Genomic DNA, 20,308 nt, shown 5'->3' with positions numbered 1-20,308 from the left:
GGTGCGGGGTCCGGGGGTATTGGGGGTCGCGGTGCGGAGGCCGGAGGGCCGGGGATGCGGGGTCCCGGGCCCCGGTGCGGGTCCGGGGCAGGACACCCGGTGCAGGGCCCGGGTTCCCGGAGCGGGGCCCGGGGAGGAGCGAGGGCCCCGGAGGCCCTGGGGTGCCGGAGGAGGCTCCGGGGAGGAACGGGGGTGCGGGGCCGGGGGGTCGGGGCGCGGGGCCCGGGGGAGCCGGTGCGGGGCCGGTGCGGGTCGGGGCCGGCGCAGGGCCCGGGCCGCGGTGCTGGGGCTCCGCCCGCCGCAGCCGGTGCCGCCCCTGCCCGCCCCGGTGCCGCCCCTGCCCGCCCCGGTGCCGGCCCTGCCCGCCCCGGTGCCGCCCCCGCGGGGTGGCCGGGCTCGGCGGGCCGCCATGCTGCTGCTGCTGCGGGCGCTCGGCGCTCGGGCCGGGCTCCGCTCGGTCCCCGCTGCGCTGCGGCCGTCCCCCGCCCCGGGGCTCAGGTAGCGGGGAGCCCCGGGCCGGGGGCCCTGCGGGCGGGGGGCGACCGGGTTCCCCTGGGGGAGGGACCCGAACTCCTGGGTCCCTTGGGGTGGGGCGAGCCCGGACTCTTCGGTCCCCTGGGGGGACGGGGGGAGCCCGGGGTCCTGGGTCCCTTGGGGGGGTGTGGGTGTGGTGGGGGGAGCCCTAACTCTGGGTCCCTGGGGGGAGGGGGGGAGCCCGGACTTTGGAGTCCCTGGGGGTTGGGGGTGCAGTGGGGGGGTGCCGGGGGGTTGGGGCTCCCGGGGGGGTGGCAGGGGTGCATGGGCACCACGGGGCAGTGGGGCTGGGGGATCCCAAATGCTGGTAGGGGGGCTGGGGGGACTGGGGGGAGAGCGGAGGGGTCTGGGTTCTGGCGCTCAGCCGGGGGGGAGTCCGGGAGTGGGGACACCGGGAGCACCAGGAGGGAAACGGTAGTGTCCCCTGCCCCGGGACCGCCCGGGGTGGCATGGGGAGGCTGGCCGTGCCTGGGGGGGACAGCCCTCACTGGGTCCCCCCATGTCCCCGGGGCTGGCCCCCAGTTCAGGTGCCCCACGCTCACCCCTCTCCCCAGTTTCAGGTATGGGGGGGGGCGCCTGGGGCTCGCCGGCCCCCCTCGCCTCTGCCCCGGCCCCGCACTGCCAGCCCGGCACTGCCTGCTCCTGGCCGGACCGGCTACGGCCTGCGTGGCACTCGGCTTGCTGGGCACAGCCGTGCGCTGCCAGGAGGCCGCCATCCCTGCCATTCCAGTCCCCTCTGAGCCCGCGCAGCCCCGGCCAGAGCCTGCCTTCGACTGGCCGGCATTCTGGACCTTCCTGCGCCCGCAGCTCCTGGCCCTGTCGGCAGCCGTGGTGGTGAGTGGGGGCAGGTGGGTGGCCGCGGTTCCCCTTGTTCCCACCGTCCCTGTGCCGTGGTGTGACGCCCACTGTCCCTGCCGTCCCCGTGCCACGGCGTGACACCCGCTGTCCCCGCAGCTGGCACTGGGCGCAGCCCTGCTCAACGTCCACATCCCGGTGCTGCTGGGGCAGCTGGTGAACGTGGTGGCCCGCTGTGCCCGCGGCCACATCACTGGCTACCTGCAGGAGGCCCGGCGCCCGGCCCTGCGCCTGCTTGCTGTCTACTGCCTGCAGGTGGGTGCCGGCACCCCGAGCCGGGCAAGGTGTCCCGGGGGGCTGCCCCTGCCCCGTGCCCCTTCCGAGCCACTCTCCTCCGCAGGGGCTGCTGACCTTTGGGTACATCGCGCTGCTGGCGCGGGTCGGGGAGCAGGTGGCGGGCAGCATGCGTAAGGCGCTCTTCATCTCCCTGCTCCGGTATAATGCCCCGTGGGGCAGCGTCTGGGCGTGTGGGGATGGGGTACGGGGGGCGTGGGGACAGGGTGTGGGGGTATGGTGGTCCCCCAGCCCATCGCTGCTCCCCCCGGCAGGCAGGACGTGGCCTTCTTCGACGCCAACCGGACGGGGCAGCTGGTGAACCGGCTGACAGCTGACATCCAGGAGTTCAAGTCCTCCTTCAAGCTCGCCATCTCCCAGGTGAGACCTGTGGCTGGTGGCACCGGACCCTCTCGGCCCCCCCCAGCCCCCAGCACCCACCCCTGCCCCCCCCCCCCCCCAGGGTCTGCGCAGTGGCACCCAGACAGCGGGCTGCTTCGTCTCGCTCTACCTGCTCTCGCCCAAGCTGACCGGCCTCCTGCTTGTGGCGCTGCCCGTGCTGGTGGGCGCCGGGGCACTCATCGGCGCCATCCTCCGCAGCCTCTCCCGCCGGGCACAGGAGCAGGTAACCCCGCGCTCACCCCCCCGCCCCAGCCCTGCCACCCCCCGAGGGACCCCGACCCCCCGGGGCCGGAACAGGGGGTGTCCCACACCGGCCCCCCTCCCTGTCCCTCTCCCCGCAGGTGGCCAAGGCCACCGAGGTGGCAGACGAGGTGCTGGGAAATGTCCGGACTGTGCGCGCCTTTGCCATGGAGGACCGGCAGGCAGGGTAAGGGGGCAGTGGGGGCTCTCGCCCAGCGGGGGCAGCGGGGGGGCCGGGGGACATCAGCACCGTTGCTGCCTGTAGGCTGTACTGCGCCGAGGTGGAGCGCGCCGGCTGGCTGAACGAGCGGCTGGGGCTGGGCATCGCCGCCTTCCAGGGGCTCTCCAACCTGGCGCTCAATGGTGAGTGGGTGCCGTAGGGCAGGACCCGGTGTTGCCATGGGGGCAGGACCCCGCAGTGCTGGGGTGCCCCGGGTCCCACCTCCACCCTGCGCCCCACAGGCATCGTCTTGGGGACCATCTTCCTGGGCGGCTCCCTGATGGCCGGGGACGAGCTCTCGCCAGGCGACCTGATGTCCTTCCTGGTGGCCTCGCAGACGGTGCAAAGGTCAGGGCAGGGCTCGGCGCCATGCCTCGCCCGGCACCCCCGGCATGCCGCAGCCTGCCCGGGGCGCAGTCCTGAGCTTGGCCTTTCCCCTTGTGCACCGGCAGGTCCATGGCCAACATCTCCATCCTGCTTGGGCAGGTAGGTGGGGCGGGGGCTCCCGCTGGCCCCCCGGGGCTGGGAGGCAGGGGATGGGGGGCTAGGGGGTGCTCCCACCGCCGTCCCCACAGGTGGTGCGAGGTCTGAGTGCCGGTGCCCGTGTCTTCGAGTTGCTGACACTGGAGCCCAGCGTGGCGCTGCGGGGGGGGGGCTCCATCCCCAGCCACTCCCTGCTCGGCCGCATCTGCTTCCACCGTGTCTCCTTCAGGTGAGTGTCCCCCCCCTCCAGCCCCCTGAGCTGCCCCACAGGCTGGGGGCCAGCACCGTGCTCCCGCAGCCCCCCGGTCCTCTCCCCGCAGCTACCCTACCCGCCCTGGCTACCCGGTCCTGCGGGACTTCAGCCTCACTCTGCCCCCCTGCAAGATGGTGGCCATCGTGGGACCGTCCGGAGGAGGTACCGGCCCAACTGCCGGCCCCCCGGCCCTCCCTGCACCCCCAGGGCAGGGGACCCCCTGGCCAGTGCATCCCAGCTGGGAGGGCAGGACCCAGCCCAGCCTCCCCGGGAATGCCAGCTCAGCCCCTCACCAGTCCCTGGGTGCATCCTCCTGCGCCCCAGTCCTCTGCCCAGTGAGCCCAGTGGACACCAGGGACTGGGAACCGGCCTCTGTGCCTCCTGCCCGCCCAGCGGCTCTCTGTGAGGCCGGGGCTCGCAGCCGGAGCCGGGGGGCACGGGGGTGCGCGGCCAGGCGGTGCCGTGGGGCTGAGGGCTCCCCTCCGCAGGGAAGTCGACAGTGGCGGCGCTGCTGGAGCGGTTCTACGAGCCCACGCAGGGCACCATCACCCTGGACGGACACAACATCTCCTCCCTGGACCCCTCTTGGCTGCGAGGGCAGGTCATCGGCTTCATCAGCCAGGTTCGGGGCTGCTGTGGGGCGCAGGGCTGCCGTGGGGCGCTTCCCCTAGGCGCTGGATGGGAATCCCCTGGGGCCACGCTGTCCCCACGGGAGGGGAGGGAGGTGGCCCTGTCCAGGGCTCGGTGCTGAGGGGCTGGACGCTGCCCCAGGAGCCAGTGCTCTTTGGAACAACCATCATGGAGAACATCCGTTTCGGGAAGCCGGGAGCCTCTGACGCGGAGGTGTACGCCGCGGCCCAGCTTGCCAATGCCGACGGCTTCATCCGCAGCTTCCCTGAGGGCTACGACACCATCGTGGGTATGTGCTGGGCTCCAGCCGGGCTGTGCGCCACGGAGTGGGGCACGGCGGGGGTGGGAGGCAGGCAGGCATCCCCAAACCGGCTCAGCCACCCCTCGGGACAGAGGGACGAGCACGCCTGGCCAAGGTGGCCCAAGTGCCGCCGGTCACTGCTGGCGCAAGACTGTGCCAGGAGGGAGCAGCAGCTGCGCTGGGCTCCCTGCAGGCAGGATGGTGCTGGCGTTCCTGGGGGTTCCCTGGCTCTGGTGCGGGAGGTGGTGTGGGAACACGGCTGCGCCCCTCCGCTCCCGTCCTCGGGAAGGGGGGCTCTCCCAATCCGGGGGTCTCTCCCCGGGCTGGGGCGGCACCGGCACCCCTATGGTCCCCGTCAGGCGAGCGCGGTGCGGCGCTCTCGGGGGGTCAGAAGCAGCGCATTGCCATCGCCCGGGCTCTGCTGAAGGACCCCGCCATCCTGATCCTGGATGAGGCCACGAGTGCGCTGGACGCCCAGTCGGAGAAGGTGGTGCAGGAGGCGCTGGACCGTGCCGTCTCGGGCCGCACGGTGCTGCTCATCGCCCACCGCCTCAGCACCATCCGGGGGGCCGACCTCATCGTGGTGCTGGCGCAGGGCCGGGTGGCCGAGGTGAGCACTGCCGGGGGGGGGGGGGGGGGGGGGCACAGATGTGGGCAGGAGCGGGCAGGGGGTGGGCAGCCACATGGGTGACACCGTCTCTGCCACCCCCGCAGGCAGGGACCCACGAGGAGCTGGTGCGACGGGGGGGTCTGTACGCCGAGCTCATCCGCCGGCAGACCAAGGACCGATCCTGAGTGTGGGGCAGACCCGGGGGGGGGGGGAACCCGCTCCCGGGCTGCCCCCCTGCTGCTCCCCAATAAACCAGGGCTGGAAGGCGGCAGTGGGGGCTCTGCTGTGTGGTGCCGTGCTGCGGGGGGCGGGCCCAAGCCGGGACAGGACCGGGCGGCGGGGGGGTGGGCACCGGCCCCGCTCCCCCCCCCCCCCCCCCCCGCCCCGATGCGAGGGGGGGGGGGCGGGGTCGCTGCGCAGCCTCCCGCCCCGCCGCGGAGGGGGCGGAGCCGCGGAGGGGTGACGTTTGATCTAGGGGCGGGGCCGGAGCGGCTGACCCCGCCTCTCCCTGCCTGCGCATGCCCTGGGCCCGGCAGCTGCCTGCAGGCCAGCTCTGGAGCCCGCGGGGACGGCAGTGTCCTGCGTGGAGGGGGGGGGACACACACACCCCTGTGTCACCCGCTCCTCCGGGGTGGAGGACCCTGAATCACCCCCTGGGGTGGGGGGTCCCCTGTGTCACTCCCCCACCCCAGGGTGGGGGGCCTCTGCGTCACCCCTCGGGATAGGGGGACCGCTGCGTGACCCCCCGGGGTGGAGGGACCCCCTGCGTCGCCCCCCGGGATGGGGGGGACCCCTGCGTCGCTCCCCTGGGTGGAGGGATCCCTGCGTTGTCCCCCGGAATGGAGGGACCTCCTGTGTCACCCGCCGGGGTGGGGGTCCCCTGGGCCGCCCCGGGGAAGGGGAGCGGGTGGTTCTGCCCCGGCCGTGCTGTGCCGGTCTCCATCTCGGTGTCACTCGCTGCGTGTCCCCTGTCCCAGGGGCCACCACGGTGGGGCTGGGGGGTCATGGCCCGAGGGGGGACCCCGCGGGGGTCGTCCCCCCCGGCACTGCTGCCTGCCGAGTCCCGCTCCCCCCCCCCCCCGGGCTCTCTGTCCCCCGTACCCCAACCCCCCCGGCCCCGCCGCTGCCCCGGGAGGGGCTCCGGGCCGGAGCCGGCTCTGCAGCCGCCGGTGCGCGGTCCTGGGGGGGGTCCTGCAGTGCCCCCAGCCGCGCCCCGCCGCGCCGGGCTCAGCGGGGGCTCCGTGCCCAGGGCCCGGAGGGGGGGGGGAGCCGCGGAGCAGCAGGGAGAGGAGCGGGGCTGCAGCGGGGCAGCCCCCAGCCCTGCCCGGCCCCTCGGCTCCGCACCCCCCGCCCGTGCTCGCCGGGGGGCGGCGGCGGGTGGAGCCGCCGCGGGAGGGGCGGGGGCGGGGGGCGGCCGCAGACCGGCAGCGACTGCGCCGCGGGAGCGGAGCCGGAGCCGGAGCCGGAGCCGGAGCCGGGGCCGGGGCCGGGGCCGGGGCCGGGGCTGCGCTGGCCGGCGGCTCCGCGGCACCGGCCGGGCGGCACCGGCAGCGCGGGGGGGCGGAGCGGCCGGTCCTGCCTGCCCTGCCCGCCCTGCCTAGCCCTGCCTTCCCCTCCCCTCCCCTGCCCTGCCCTGCCCACCCTACCCTGCCCACCTTGCCCTGCCCAGCCCTGCCTCTCCCTGCCCTCCCCTGCCTGCCCGCAGCACCCTGAGCCCGGCGCGGCGATGGGCCGGGAGCGGCCGGGGGCGCGGGGGGGCTGAGGGCGGCGGGGAGCCCGGGGGCCCGGCGGCAGGATGAGGGCGAGCTCGGAGGGCAGCGGGGAGGGCGAGGGGCTCTCCAGCCTGCGGGCTTTCGCCCACAGCTCCTCGCTGCACGGCATCAGCCACGTCTTCGCCTACGGGGCCGTGTCGCTGCGCCGCGTGCTGTGGGGCGCCTTCTTCCTGGGCTCACTGGGGCTGCTGCTGCTGGTCTGCGCCGAGCGCATCGCCTACTTCCTCACCTACCCCCACGTCACCAAGCTGGACGAGGTGGCTGCCCACAACCTCACCTTCCCGGCCATCACCATCTGCAACCTCAACGAGTTCCGATTCTCCAAGATCACCCGCAACGACATGTACCACGTGGGCGAGCTGCTGGCGCTGCTCAACGACCGCTACGAGATCAGCAACCCGCAGCTGGCTGAGCCCCACGTCCTGGCCGCCCTGCGTGACAAGGCCAACTTCAAGAACTTCAAGGCGAAGCCCTTCAGCATGGCCGAGTTCTACAACCGCACCGGCCACGACCTGGCTGACATGCTGCTGCAGTGCTCCTTCCGCGGCGCAAACTGCACCGCCCGCAACTTCACCGTGGTGAGTGCCGGCCTCGGGGCGTGTGCAGGCGCCCCGACGGAGGAGAGGGTGCCGCCGGGGACGGGGTGGCTGCACACCCCCAGGGACCGCAAACGGCTGCGGGCGTCCCACCAGGGTTGGGCACCGGCGTGCTGGGGCTGCTGTGGCACCAATGGGTGAGCCCCTTTTCCCGACCCGCAGCCGTCCCACTGGCGCATCCCACCGCCCACAAGCACATTGGCCCATGCCCACCATCCCAGGTGCTGCAGCAGGCTGGGTGCCAGCCTGGGGTGCCCCCACGCTGTGCTCGCCGTGGGGGTGCCAGGCGGCTGGGAATGGTGCCCAGGCTGGAGCTGTGCTGTGGCAGGGGCCCTGCTCCGGGCCAGGCAGCTCTGCCTGCATGCAGCCACTTGGGCACGGGATGCTCACGAGTACGGGATGCTGGTGGGTACATCCCACAGCCCCGCTCCCCCTGCGCCGGCCTCAGATGCTGCCCAGGCACCGGCAGCAGCAGCCGCTTCCCCCGGGCTGTGTTTGCACACAGGCTCCCATGCCTGCAGCTCTTCCACACGGCCTGCCCCAGCGTGGGTGGGGGTCCCCTGTGCTGGAGCCGTCCCCCCGCAGCCCATGGGTGCCCAGCCCCGGCGCTGCCCCCAGCACCCTCCACCGCTCCTGGGGCTGTGCCCGTTCTGCTCCCGGCCCAGGGAATCGCCGGTGCCCTTGTGCTTCCACCACACCTGCTGTGCCCCGGTGACATGCCAGGGGGGCCGCACGGGGCTAAGCTGCGTCCCCTGGGCTGCAGGCTCAGCCCCGGGTGACATGCAGGGTGCGGGCAGCTGCTGGAGCATGGCGGGGGGAGCAGGGCTGCCACGTCCCTTCCCAGATGTGGGCTGCTGTGGGCAGCAGGGCAGCAGGTGCCCTCCCTGCCCTATGCAGCCCCGGGTGGACACGTGGACCCCCAACCCAGCGCTTGTCTCCCTCCAGCAAACCATGGCTGCAGGCAGCCTGCACCAGGTCCTGCGAGACCCGCTTGGGGCAGTGCCTGCCGGGGAGGGACAGGCAGGGGCAGTGGCATGGGACAGGACCGGCAGGGGTGGTGGCACAGGGCAGGACAGGCAGGGGTGGTGGCACAGGGCAGGACGGGCAGGGGCGGTGGCACGGGCAGGGCTGGTGGCATGGGGCAGGACGGGCAGGGGCGGTGGCACGGGCAGGGCTGGTGGCATGGGGTAGGACGGGCAGGGGCGGTGGCACGGGCAGGGGTGGTGGCACAGGCAGGGCGGGCGCATCCTTTGTGCTATGGCAGTGTCAGGGGAGCAGCATGCTGTGGGAGCTGGGCAGCCTGTGTCCGCCGTGCATGGCTCTGCTCGGCCCCCATCACCGTCACCATGGGCTCAGCCGCGTTACCACAACAGCAATTACCGTCAGCTTAAGACTCTTAGTGTGCGAAATTAACTTTCCTTGGGAGTTCAGTTGAACAGAATCCCTTTTGGCAGCTCTGCGCCCTCTGCACCCTTTGCCAGAGCAGCTCTGCTGGTGCCCCTGCAGCAGGGCCAGGCGGCGGTGGCAGCCCCCGGGTTCGAGGGCTGGGACGTGCGGCAGGAGGGTTGAGGGCCCCCGGGGCAGGACCCCGGGTGGCATGTGCTGCACGGTGGTGGCTCGCTGCAGCCTGGAAGCCGGCGCCTCTCTGAGGAGCGTGGCTGAGCCGCCAGGGCCCTGGTGTGCCGCCGGCGTGCGGGGCCTGTGCCTGCCGCAGGGGTGCACAGGCACCCGTCTCCGTTCCTGTGCCCGAGGGTCGTGGGGGGTGCATGCGTGCTGTGCTGCTCCCGCTGGCCCTGGGCTCGTGGACGCCAGCAGGAGCGTCGGGCTCTGCCCACGTGTGCCGCACGACTGGCCCTGCTGCCGCCTCGTCTCTGGCTGGCGGCGAGAAACTTCTGCCTGAGCAGCCGTGGCTGCACCCGCTGCAACTTTGCCGGCTAAAAATACAGAGCTAATGCCGGGGCTTAGTCACAGATTATAATCCTCTGCCCTGGGCCTCGACGCTGAGCCAGCAGCTCCCAGCACCGTGTCCCATCTGCTGGCCGTGGGCTCCGCGGCTGCTGGGGCTCCCATCCTGTGCCTGGGACGGAGAGGCTGGCTGTGCACGGCGCCTTGTCCCAGCCCTGTCCCTGGGGTCCCCAGCGTTCTTGGACACGTGGTGAGTGTCCAAAGCAAGGGCCATCCGGGCTGGGTCTGTGCCCCCCAGTTGCCTCCCCCCCGGGGCCAGCAGGGATGGGGCAAGCCAGGGGTGCAGGGATGGGAGGTGCTTGGGGCCAGCACGGCCCCAGGGTACAGGGACAGGAGGGTGCTGTGTGCAGGGACAGGGGATCCATAGGGAGCAGGGACAGGAGATCTCTGGGGTGCAGGGACAGCAGGTCCCTGGGGTGCAGGGCCCGGGGGGGATGATGGTGGGTCACCCCAAGTGTGGGGACCAGGAGGGCTAGCAGTGCCAGGGCCGTGTCCCCGTCCCTGTCCTCCCCCCAGTCCCCCCCCTGCTGCCGGGCCCCAGCACATCCCTGTGCCGGGCAGCAGTTGCCATGGCAGCCACCCCCCCCCTTCCTCCTTGGGCAGCGTGTTGCCATGGTGACGGCTCCCCTCTTTGGGAGCAGCCCGTTGCCACAGCAGCGCCCCCCCCCCCCCGCCCCCCCGGTGGGGCAGGAGGGGGACACACCACACCCGGGGGGCAGACACCCCATAGCAGGGGGGGCCCTGACCCCATGGGGCAGTTATGGCCCCCCTGGGTGACCACCCTGCCCCAGCCCTTGGGCCAGTGACGGGACTGGGGGTCCGTGGCTGCAGCCCCCGCTGCCCCTCACCCTGCGCCTGGGGCAGCCCCTCCATGGGGTGGGGGCCATGGGCCCCTGCATGGGATGGGGCTCTGCCCCGGGGGCACGGCGGGGGGTAGGCCAGGGGGAGTGGGGGTTGGGAGTCTGGGGAGGCTGCTCTGTATCTGCGGCTGAGGCTGGGGGGGGGTTGGGGCTGGGGGGGGCTTTGGCTGCAGTATGGGAAGTGCTGCATACCTGGTAGGGAAGGGGACTGTGGGCCTGGGGGGGCTCTGGGGGGTGGCTCAGGGTTATTCAGCTCAGGTCACGCTGGGGGCTCTGGGCAGGGTCTCTGCCCCTGGGCGCTGGTCCCTGGGGGCTCTGGGGGCATTGGGGGCCCTGGGGTCCCTGGCTGTGGGTGCTGGGGTCCCTGGGGGCTCTGGGGTCGCTGGCACAGGGCAGGGTCCCAGGTCCTGGTGGAGATGACAGCCTCTGCCGCCGTGGCTAAGCCAAGCCCCGGTCCCCATCACCATCCTGGTTCGTGCCCTCCCTGCTCATGTGTCCCCACGCAGCCCCACGTGTCCCCACGCGGCCCTACGTCCCCCGCCACCCTGCGTCCCCCCGGAGCCGTGCTGAAACCCAATTCCCCTGCAGAGCCGCAGCAGAGCCGGGCAGGACGGGCTGCCATGGCTGCCGAGCTGCCGGGGCCAGGCGTGGGGGCACGGGGGGCGGCCGACCTGGCGGCCTTCGCCCGCTCCTGCATGCTGCACGGGCTGGGGCACATCTTTGTGCCCGGGGCGCCGGCGCCGTGCCGCCTGCTCTGGGCCGGTGCCTTCCTGGCCTCGCTGGGCGCCTTCCTGCTGCAGGCGGGGGAGCGGGTCCGGCACTACGCCGCGTACCCCCATGTCACCGTGCTGGACGAGGCGGAGAGCCGTGTCCTCGTCTTCCCCACCATCACCCTCTGCAACTGCAACCGCATCCAGCGCTCCCAGCTCACCCCCAACGATCTGTTCTGGCTGGGCAGGGAGCTGCTGGGGGTGGGGAGGGAGGACTTCCCCCGCTACCTGCGGGCGCTGGGGCAGCCCCCCAACCTCGCCGGCTTCTTCCTCAGCAAGAGCTACGACCTGGGCGCCTTCTACCAGCGCGCTGGGCACCCCATCCACAAGATGCTGCTGCACTGTCGCTTCCGCAGCTGGGACTGCGGCCCCGAGAACGTCACTGCCGTGAGTGCCAGTGCCGCCGCCATGGCCACTGCCACAGCCACAGCCATGGCCACGGCTGGCTCTGCCCCGGGCAGGACCCACAGCAGCCCCATCCCCGGCTAGCTCTGCCCTGGGCAGGGCTTGGGCAGGACCCCCAGGGCTGAGCAGGTTTTGGGGCCATGGGGTGCACAGGCTGTGGGGTGATGGGCTCTGTGCAGGCTGTGGGGCAATGGCGGGGTGCTGGCTGTGGGGCCATGGGGTGCACAGTCTTTGGGGCCATGGGGTCTGTGCAGGCTGTGGGGCGATGGGGTACACAGGCTGTGGAGTGATGGCGGGGTGGGGGCACGGCGCCTGCCCACTCCACTGTCCCCAAGCCCCAAGGCGCTTGGCAAAGCTCCCACCGCACTGCCCCGGGATGGCTCCTCTTGCCCACCCTGCACCCATGGGGCCGTGGGGAGACGTGGGGCTGCGGGGAAGCGTGGTGGAGATGGGGAGTCATGGGAGGGACATGGGGCTGTGGGGCTGCAGCTGCAGGTCTGTGCTCACTGCAAAGCAGCCGCAGAGGCTGGTGGGGGCCTTCTCCGTGCTGGGGGGCTGCAGGAAGAGGTGGGTCAGCCCCGGGCAGGGGAGGCTGTGGGTGCCTTCCCAGGGGTTGGGATCCCGTGTCCTGCCTGGCCAGGGCTGGGGAGGGACCAACCCTCTGCCGTTGAGGCCCGGCGGGGCAGGACACGGGGCAGGACACAGGGCAGGGGTCCCGCAGGGCTATTGGGACGCCTGGGCTGTTGGGACCTGGCAGAACCAAGGACACCACGCTGGGGCAGGGACAGCAGCAGCCACCCCATGGCCCCATCCGCAGCCCCACACTGGTCCCAAAGGGAAAGGGATGGATGCACCAGCCCCTTCCCTTGTGCATGGGCTGATGGGGCGCTGGGATCCTGCACTGAGGCTGCTGGGATCCTGCACGGGGTCCTGTGGGACACTGGGATCCTTCACTGGGGCTGTGCAGGGTCCCCAGATGCTGCCCCCCCAGCCCTGCTCAGTGGGTGCAGGGCAGGCAGGGGCTCAGCTCCCATCCCCCAGTCCCCCAAATGCCGCCATCCGGCGGGCGGCCCCATGGCGGGCGCTGAGGGTCCTGCCCTGTCCCCACAGATCTTCACCCGCCTCGGCAAGTGCTACACCTTCAACTCGGGGGGGCCAGGCCGGGAGGTGCTGACCACGCTGCAGGGCGGCGCGGGGAATGGCCTGGAGCTGATGCTCAATGTCCAGCAGGAGGAATACCTGCCCGTCTGGGGGGACACGGGTGAGGGCCCCCCCACAGCCCTGCTCATGGCACGGCTGCTGCCCCGCGCCCCCGACGCCCTCCCTGCCTTGCAGACGAGACCTCCTACGAGGCAGGGGTGAAGGTGCAGATCCACAGCCAGGAGGAGCCCCCCTTCATCGACCAGCTGGGTTTTGGTGTGGCACCCGGCTTCCAGACCTTCGTGTCCTGCCAGCAGCAGCGGGTATCCAGCCACAATGCCCGAGCAGTGCGTGGAAGGGTCTGCAGGGGTGCAGCCCCCCCCACCCCCACCCCACCCGGGGCTCGGGCAGTCCCGGCACAGCCGCAGCTGTCCCCACAGGGAGGTCCCGTGTCGAGCTGTGCAACACAGCAGGTACCGCACCATCGGTACAGCAGCTCTGCCACCGCGATGGCCGGGAGCACCGCGGCATGGTGTGGGGCAGCCCCACGCCAGGACCACTCGGTCCCACCGCAGGCACTGGCTCCCGGCAGCGACCCCCCCAGCCTCCTGCCGAACAGACCGTCGGCAGGGGCGGCATCCAGCTTGCACAGCCAGACACCTAAATTTAGGTGTCTTGAGTGGGTGTCTCCATGTGCGCTGGCACTCGCGGCGCGGGTGGCAGGGAGCGCAGTGGCAGCGGGAGCGTGGCCCTCAGCACCCATGGGTGCCTGGCCGGGCCGCACTGCTCCCTCGCCAAGCACACTCCCCGCACTGGCCATGGCACGACCTCACACTGCCCATCTGGGTGCTGCCCACTGCAGGAAGCGTGGGGGTCCGTGCTGACCCCCCCCCCCTCCGTCTGGCTTCCGTGTGCTCTGGGCTGGTGCTGCATGCTGGTCCTTGCCTGGCCCATTCCCTCCCACTGCTGCACCGGCTGTGGGTGATGCCGGCCCCAACGCCCGTCCTCATGCCCGGTGAGGAGGGGCAGGGGTGGGAGCGGGGGTCTCCAGGGTGGCATGACCCCCGCAGCACCAGCTGCATGGGACGAGCTCTGCCTGAGGGACAGGGCACCACGGTGGGCTGGGGATGCTGGGGACGCCGTGTTTTCCTTAGCCTGCGGCCGGCAGCTGGTGTACCTGCCCCCACCCTGGGGGGACTGCAAGGCCACCCCCATCGAGTCCGACTTCTTCACCAACTACAGCATCACCGCCTGCCGCCTGGACTGCGAGACCCGCTACCTGGCCGAGAACTGCAACTGCCGCATGGTGCACATGCCAGGTGAGAGGGGGACATGGGGGGGCAGCTGCTGTGGGGCTGGGGCGGTGGGAAGACCCTCCTGCCCCTGCGACTGCTGCCTCCGCTGCCCCACAGGCAATGCCAACGTCTGCACCCCGGAGCAGTACAAGGAGTGTGCTGACCCTGCACTGGGTATGTACCGGGGGCAACCCCCCCCCTGCTGCCACCTCTGGTATCCCCAGCCCAGCCCAGGGTCTCACCCCAGGGGCCACCATCCCCGGACAACCCAGATGCCCCCAGGACCCCTTGCCCACCCCCCCCCCCCCCCAGGCTCCATCACTGTGAACGTGGTGCCGGTGTCCCCATGCCCTCACAGGGCAGGGGGATGGGTGTCACTGCTGTCCCTGCCTGCTCAGACCGCAGACATGCAGGTCTGGGCTTCCCCCCCCCCCCGTCATGTGCTGCCAGCAGCGATCGTGGCACGCTCATCCCGTGCCGTCGGCACCTGCCACCGCCCAGGCTCTGGCTGGGTCCCGGGCTCCATCCTCAGAGCAGCCCGATCCCCAGCGCGGGCGGGGGTCACAGCCACGCCATCCCTGTGGTCCCCATCTCACCCACACCCCTCCCAGACTTCCTGGTGAAGAAGGACAGCGAGTACTGTGCCTGCCGTACGCCCTGTGCCATGGTGCGCTACGGCAAAGAGCTCTCCATGGTGAAGATCCCCAGCAAGGCCTCCGCCAGGTACCTGGCCAAGAAGTTCAACAAGACGGAGCAGTACATCGCGTGAGTGCCACCACCGCGCTGACCCATGGCCCCACCAGCGCATGGCATGGCACAGTGTGACGGTGTGACTTGGCATGGCACAGACACACGGCATCCTCCAGCATACGTGAACTGGCACAGCACGGGACGGCACGGCACTGACTCCTCTGTGCAAATCTGCCCCAGCACAGGGAAAAACCACGCAGCATGGCACAGTATGGCACAGCATGGCACAGTATGGCATGGCACAGTGTGGCATGGCACGGCACAGTACATCCTTGTGCCACCCCAGCACAGGGCAGACCCCTCCGTCCCGTCCCATCCCATCAGCACACCGTGGCACGGAACAGCCCCCCCCCGGCCCCCCCCCCGAGGCTGGGGATGCTGCCTGGCGGCTCATCTGTCCGTCCCAGACATGTCTGTCCCCTCCCCAGGGACAACGTGCTGGTCCTGGACATCTTCTTTGAGGCCCTGAACTACGAGATGATCGAGCAGAAGAAGGCGTACGAGGTGGCGGGGCTGCTGGGTGAGTGCCCGAGGGGATTGGGGGGGTCCAGGGGGGCAGCCCCCTCTAATGCCACCCTTCTGCCCAGGCGACATCGGGGGGCAGATGGGGCTCTTCATTGGTGCCAGCCTCCTCACCATCCTGGAGATCTTTGACTACCTGTATGAGGTGAGCACCAGCCTGCCCCACCCCCACCCCCACCCCCCATGCTGCCCCACAGCCAGGGGGTGCTCGGGCCGACGGTGGGGCTCTGACCCAACTCCCCCAGGTATTCCGGGACAAACTCCTCAGTTTCTACAAGGAGAAGAAGAGGACCCCCAGGAGCGACAGCAGCACCCTGGTAACCCCCCCCACAGCCCCCCTCCGGCTCAGCCCACCCAGCCCTGCCCCGCTGGGGGCTGCACCCCCCTCAGCACCCCCCAACCCCCCCGGGCTGCGACCCAGCCCGCCCCGTCCCCCCTCCCCTGGCACAGCCGGCAAGGGGGGGACCTTGCACCTCATCCCACCCATCTGCTGCTCGGCCTCATCCCGCCCCGGGACCGGCACCGTCTCCCGCTTGGACCCCGCGCGCTCATTCGCTCCTCTCTGTCCGTCCGTCCGTCTGTCCTGCGCCCCCGCCGCCTGCCAGGAGCATCCAGCGGTCCCGGGCAGTCCCGCTGTCCCGCTCCCTCCAGGGCCCAGGTAGAGATCCTGGGGGACGGGGGGGGCAGCACCCACAGACCCCCCACCCTGGCAATGCCAGCATGGGGGACCACGGGGCTGCCTCCCTCCATGGGGGTCAAGGGGGTCCCTGGCCGGGGGCACAGTGAGGGGTGAGGAGAACACGGCCACGTGCCCTGCCGGGGAGCTGTGGCCCCGCAGCGGGGCTGTGACCCCCCCCCCCGTTCCCCTGCAGGCAGGCCCCGGGGCTCCGCATCCCCCTCCCTCCATCCCAGGCTTTTCTTGGCATCATCCCTGGAGCTGGCGCGTGGAGGCTGCCCCCCCGCCGGCTCCGCTCCCATCCTCATACATCTCTCCTTGGCACTGCATCCCCCGGGTCCCCCCTGCCCAGGGCCCCCCGACACCCCCTTGGCCACACTGGCCAGGGCCCTCCCCAACCTCTCCCCCCAGGACGCTGTGGGGCAGGAGAGAGCCCCAGTCCCAGGGGAGGCTCACTGCTTGGGGACAAGGGGGACAGCCACAGCCTTGCTCTGCAGCAGGTGCGTGCTGGGCACCCCCCCCCCCCGGCGCTGGGGGGGCTCCCGGGGCAAAGCTGGGGCAGACCGAGGGGTGCGGGCACAGCCCCCCAGCATGGCCAGGCGCAGGGGGGCAAGGACGGCGGCTGCAGCGCAGCCGGGGCATGGGGAGCAGCCACCCAGAGTCTCCGGCTGCCCCCAAACGCCCCCCCCCCCCGCTGTCCCCAGAGTGCCCGTCACCCCCTGCGCTGCCACGCGGACAGTCTCAGCTTCGCCCCGAACGTGCTACCTCGTCACCCGGCTCTAGGCGCCTTCGAGGAGTTCGCCTGCTGAGGGCCCAGCCCTGCGCCCCCCGGCCGGGCCGGGGGGGGGGACTGGGGGGCCGCTGGCAGCAGACCCAGGCGCCCCTGCCGCTTTGCCCCGCCTGGACCGGGGAACCCCACGCGGCTGCAGGGCTGGTACCGGGCCCGAGGTGCCCCACTCTGGGTCTCCCCCCAGGGGGCGGCGGGGGGCTGTGGGTGGTGGGGCCCCCCCGGCCCTACTCCCGCATACCTGCATGTGCTGCTTGCGCCCGCACCCCTCCCCGCTGCGCTGTACATGCGACGCCCGCTCGCTGCGGCCCCCCACCCCATTAAAGACCTGCCCCAGGCCCCGGCTCCTGTGCTGCTGGTGGGGGGACAGGGGCAGGGGCTGTGCAGAGCAGGGCAGGCCTGCACTGGGGGGGCTGGGGGTGGTGGGGGGGCCGGTACGTGGCAATAAGGGGGTCCCCTGGTGCCCCAGGAAGGAGGAGGCAGGTGCTGGGGAGAGGGAAGCTCTTTATGGAGGTAACAAACACGCACATTCACCCATGTACAGCAGCACGGTAGAAAAGAAACGGGGTGCCACCCCCCCCGGGGAGCTGGCACCCGGGACCCCCTCCCCTGCCGGGGAAGGGGCCAGGGGGGAGCAGGGAGAGGAGGGGAGGGGGGTCCCACCCCACTGGGGTCCCCGTGCCTGGTCCCAGAGGGTCCTGCCCCTCCACCAGCACCGTGGCCCCGTGGCCCCAGGGAGGGCTCTGTGCGCTCTCGGCCAGCCCTGGGAGCAGCCCCGGCCCTGCTGCAGGGCTGGGGGGGGTCAGGGGCAGGGGGGGCCATGCCAGCACCCCGCAGGCAGGGCAAGAACCGGGAGCAGCATTGGGTTAAAAACCTAATAAATACAGGGCAGGGGGCCTGCGGTTCTGGGGTGCTGGCACCTCATTCCTCACCTTGCATCCCCCCCGCTGCCCTGGGGGGCTGTCCCCTCCCCACCGCTGCCGGGAGCGTGCCAGGAGCTGGGGTGCTGCCCCCCGGCTCAGCGCGGGGCCGGGCCAGCACAGGGGCGTCCCTAGGGAGGGCAGAAGTCTGTGAAGTAGGGGTGCTGGAGAGCCTCCTCTGCCGATATCCGCTGCACCGGGTTGCACTTCAGCAGGTTCTGGGGAGGGGAGAGATAGGAGGTGAGGCCAAGGCAGGGCGAGCCACGGCCCCCCCGCCCCCCCAGACAGGCGTGGGTCTGCAAGGGGAGAGGGCGCCCGCCCCAAGAAGCCAAAACTCCTCTCCCTCCCGGAGAAGCCCCACGGTGCAGGCAGGAGGGACGGGCAGGAGGAACGGGCAGAGCGCTCACCTGCAGCAGGTCCCGTCCGGTCGCGTTCAGCTTGGGCACCACATTGACCAGGGAGGTGGTGGCAGGGTACATGGGGTAGGGCTGGGGACAGAGAGGTGAGCCCTGGCTGGCTGCCCCCCTGCCCCGGCCTCCCCCTCCCGCCCGCCCACACCTCACCTTGTAGTCCGGCAGCTTGGCCATGGCCGGCCACTGCTCCTCCGTGGGGGTTCCCAGCAGCGTGGGGACAGCAGCCGTCAAGGGCCACCACTGCAGCTAGCGTGGAGCCACCCGTCACCCAGCCCACCCCCACCTAACGTGGGCAGAGCCCCCTCCCGCTCCCCTGCCCAGGAGAGGGGGGCAGCCCCCCTCCCGCCGCAGGCCCCGCACGGCACCAGAAGGATATCGGAAAATCCTTTTCAGCTGGTCATCCACATCGTTCCCCGGGAACAGGGGCCGCCCCGCGTTGGCCAGCTCTAGGGAAGAGAGGGAATGAGCCCCATGGCCCCAGCCCCAGCAGCCCCCGCGCTGGCAGCCCCCGCGCTGGCAGCCCCCTGTGCCGGCAGCCCCCGGTGGCACTACCTGCGAAGATGCAGCCGGCTGACCACATGTCGATGGAGGTGGAGTAGAGCTTGGCGCCAAAGAGCACGTCTGGGGGCCGATACCACAGTGTGACGACCTGCGCAGAGGGATGGGGGAGACGCTCAGCCCGCCGGGGGACGGGACAGCCAAGCTCCCATCCAGAAGGCCTCCAGCGAAAGCGCAGACCTCCCAGCTCACCTCCGCCGAGTAACAGCGCACGGGGATGCCGAAGGCCCGGGCCAGGCCGAAGTCAGCCAGTTTGAGTTCCCCGTTCTGCAGTGAAAGCACCGTGTCAGCAGGACTTCGCAGGAGACGCCCCGTCCTGCTGCCCGCCCCACGCCTCGGGGCCGGCGGCAGCCGCTGCTCCGGACCCTTCGCCCTTTCCCATTGACCAGAAACACAAGGGAGAGACGGAGCCGCAAGCTGTGGACAGACAGCCGCCTGCTCCCCGGCGTAACCCCCCGCCCGGCTCAGCCAGGGCGCCTCAGGCCGGCAACGCAGCCCCGGCCGTCGCCCGCTCCCCGGCTCTCACCCTGTTAATGAGCAGGTTCTGGGGTTTGAGGTCTCGGTGCAGGACGTTGCGGCTGTGGCAGAAGGCAAGGCCCTTCAGCAGCTGGTACATGAACGACTGTGGAAAAGAGCGCAGGCCCGAGCGGGACGCATCAGGCCCTCGACGCCGCGGTCCGGTTCTTGTGGCAGCCAGTGCAGGACGAGCACCGGGTCCCCCAAGGGCTTCCAGAGCCCCCCCCCCCAAACGCACCTTGACGATCTCCGGATCCAAGTCCCCGTTGCAGCTGTCGAAATACTTCTTCAGGTCCTGGGGAGAAGCCAGCGGGGGCCACGTCAGGGAGCGGCAGGGGACGGGAGCAGTGACCCCGGCCTCGGCGCTGCCCCGGTTTTGGCGCTGCCCCGGTTTTGGCGCTGCCCCGGCGCTCACCTGGTCGCAGAACTCGAAGACCAGGGTCAGCTTCTTGTCGCTGTGCAGGACGTCGTGGAGCCTGCGAGGGGAAGGGGACCCTGAGGCCCCGCACCGCCCGGCCGAACCCACGGAGCGAATACAGCCCCGGAGAGGGGGACGGGGCTCCCCCCCGGCCCCGGGGGCACCCGAGGGGGGGGGCAGCCCCCTGCCACCCCGGCCTCGCAGCCCCCCCCCCCCCCTTGCCTGACGATGTTCTTGTGCTTCAGCTCCTTGAGCAGGCAGATCTCCCGCAGCGCCGAGCTGGGCACGCCCTGCCGAGAGAGGGGCGCGCTCGGGGGGGGGCTCGGGGGGGGTCCGGCCCCGGCCCCCGGGCCCCCGGGCCCCCGGCCTCCGGCCCCCCCGCCTCACCTCGTCGTCATCATCCAGCCGCACCCGCTTCAGCGCCACGATCTCGTGCGTCTCCCGGTTCTTGGCCTTGAACACGGTCCCGTAGGTGCCTGCGGGCAGCCGGGTCACTGCCGCACCGACCGACCGACCGGCCGGCCCGCCGGCACCGCCCCCGTCCCCCGCACCCGCCCGGGCCCCTCCCGCACGGCCCCGGCCCGGCCGCACCTTCCCCAATCTTCTCCAGCTTCTCGTACTTCTGCATCGCGCCGCGCTCCGCTCCCGCCCCGCCACCCCGGCCCGGCTCGGCTCGGCTCGGCTCGGCTCGGCCCCGCCGCCGCCGCCGCCGCCGCCGCACCTCCCGGCAGCCCCTGCGACCGCCACGCCCCCTCCGCCACACCTCCCGGCAAGCCCCCGTGCCGGCCACGCCCCCGATACCACACCCCCCGGCAGCCCCCGCGCCGGCCACGCCCTCCGATGCCACACCTCCCGGCAGCCCCCGCGACCGCCACGCCCCCCCCCGCCACACCTCCCGGCAGCCCCCGCGCCGACCACTCCTCCGGCGCCCGCCACCACACCTCCCGGCGCCGGCCACGCCCCCAGCCACACCTCCTCCCCTCCCGCCTCCGCCGGAGTTCCGGGTTCGATCCCCGGGTCCGATCCCCGGGTCAGCCCCCCCCCCCCCCCCCCCCCCCTCCCCGGGGCACCGCGGCACCAGTCCCGGCCGCGGAGGTGTCCCTGCAGGGCCCGCGGGCGGACGGTGACCGCGCCCGCCGGGGAC

General features: G+C 72.3%; 3 protein-coding genes across 4 annotated transcripts; 2 read left to right on the top strand and 1 right to left on the bottom strand.

Annotated features, from left to right (window-relative positions):
• The first annotated feature begins 409 nt into the window (after nt 1-409).
• ABCB8 (ATP binding cassette subfamily B member 8) lies at nt 410-5,072 on the top strand. Its single transcript, XM_076363581.1, has 16 exons — nt 410-498; nt 1,089-1,368; nt 1,489-1,644; nt 1,730-1,824; nt 1,938-2,043; nt 2,126-2,287; nt 2,406-2,491; nt 2,570-2,667; nt 2,767-2,872; nt 2,977-3,010; nt 3,100-3,236; nt 3,328-3,422; nt 3,749-3,882; nt 4,032-4,179; nt 4,551-4,801; nt 4,906-5,072. The coding sequence occupies exons 1-16, from the start codon at nt 410-412 to the stop codon at nt 4,984-4,986; spliced, it is 2,058 nt and encodes a 685-aa protein (XP_076219696.1). The 3' UTR covers nt 4,987-5,072.
• A 1,524-nt stretch (nt 5,073-6,596) lies between these two features.
• Nucleotides 6,597-16,659, top strand: ASIC3 (acid sensing ion channel subunit 3). Of its 2 annotated transcripts, XM_076363579.1 has the most exons (11): nt 6,597-7,151; nt 12,280-12,430; nt 12,505-12,632; nt 13,478-13,628; nt 13,722-13,778; nt 14,216-14,369; nt 14,783-14,874; nt 14,942-15,021; nt 15,122-15,193; nt 15,482-15,534; nt 16,257-16,659. In XM_076363579.1, the coding sequence occupies exons 1-11, from the start codon at nt 6,597-6,599 to the stop codon at nt 16,333-16,335; spliced, it is 1,572 nt and encodes a 523-aa protein (XP_076219694.1). In that variant the 3' UTR covers nt 16,336-16,659. The 2 variants fall into 2 exon arrangements, with proteins under 2 accessions (XP_076219694.1, XP_076219695.1); XM_076363580.1 differs by lacking the exon at nt 15,482-15,534.
• A 167-nt stretch (nt 16,660-16,826) lies between these two features.
• Nucleotides 16,827-19,839, bottom strand: CDK5 (cyclin dependent kinase 5). Its single transcript, XM_076363586.1, has 12 exons — nt 19,756-19,839; nt 19,552-19,640; nt 19,387-19,454; nt 19,162-19,222; nt 18,985-19,041; nt 18,757-18,852; nt 18,423-18,497; nt 18,225-18,321; nt 18,049-18,118; nt 17,823-17,883; nt 17,667-17,747; nt 16,827-17,477 (listed from the first exon to the last, which is right to left on the bottom strand). The coding sequence occupies exons 1-12, from the start codon at nt 19,790-19,792 to the stop codon at nt 17,391-17,393; spliced, it is 879 nt and encodes a 292-aa protein (XP_076219701.1). The 5' UTR covers nt 19,793-19,839; the 3' UTR covers nt 16,827-17,390.
• Between the last annotated feature and the right edge of the window lie 469 nt (nt 19,840-20,308).

Source organism: Aptenodytes patagonicus, unplaced genomic scaffold, assembly GCF_965638725.1.
Source record: "Aptenodytes patagonicus unplaced genomic scaffold, bAptPat1.pri.cur scaffold_69, whole genome shotgun sequence".
Classification (NCBI taxonomy): Eukaryota; Metazoa; Chordata; class Aves; order Sphenisciformes; family Spheniscidae; genus Aptenodytes; species Aptenodytes patagonicus.
The sequence above is the reverse complement of the archived record's forward strand: the minus strand, read 5'-3'. Positions and strand labels throughout refer to the sequence as shown.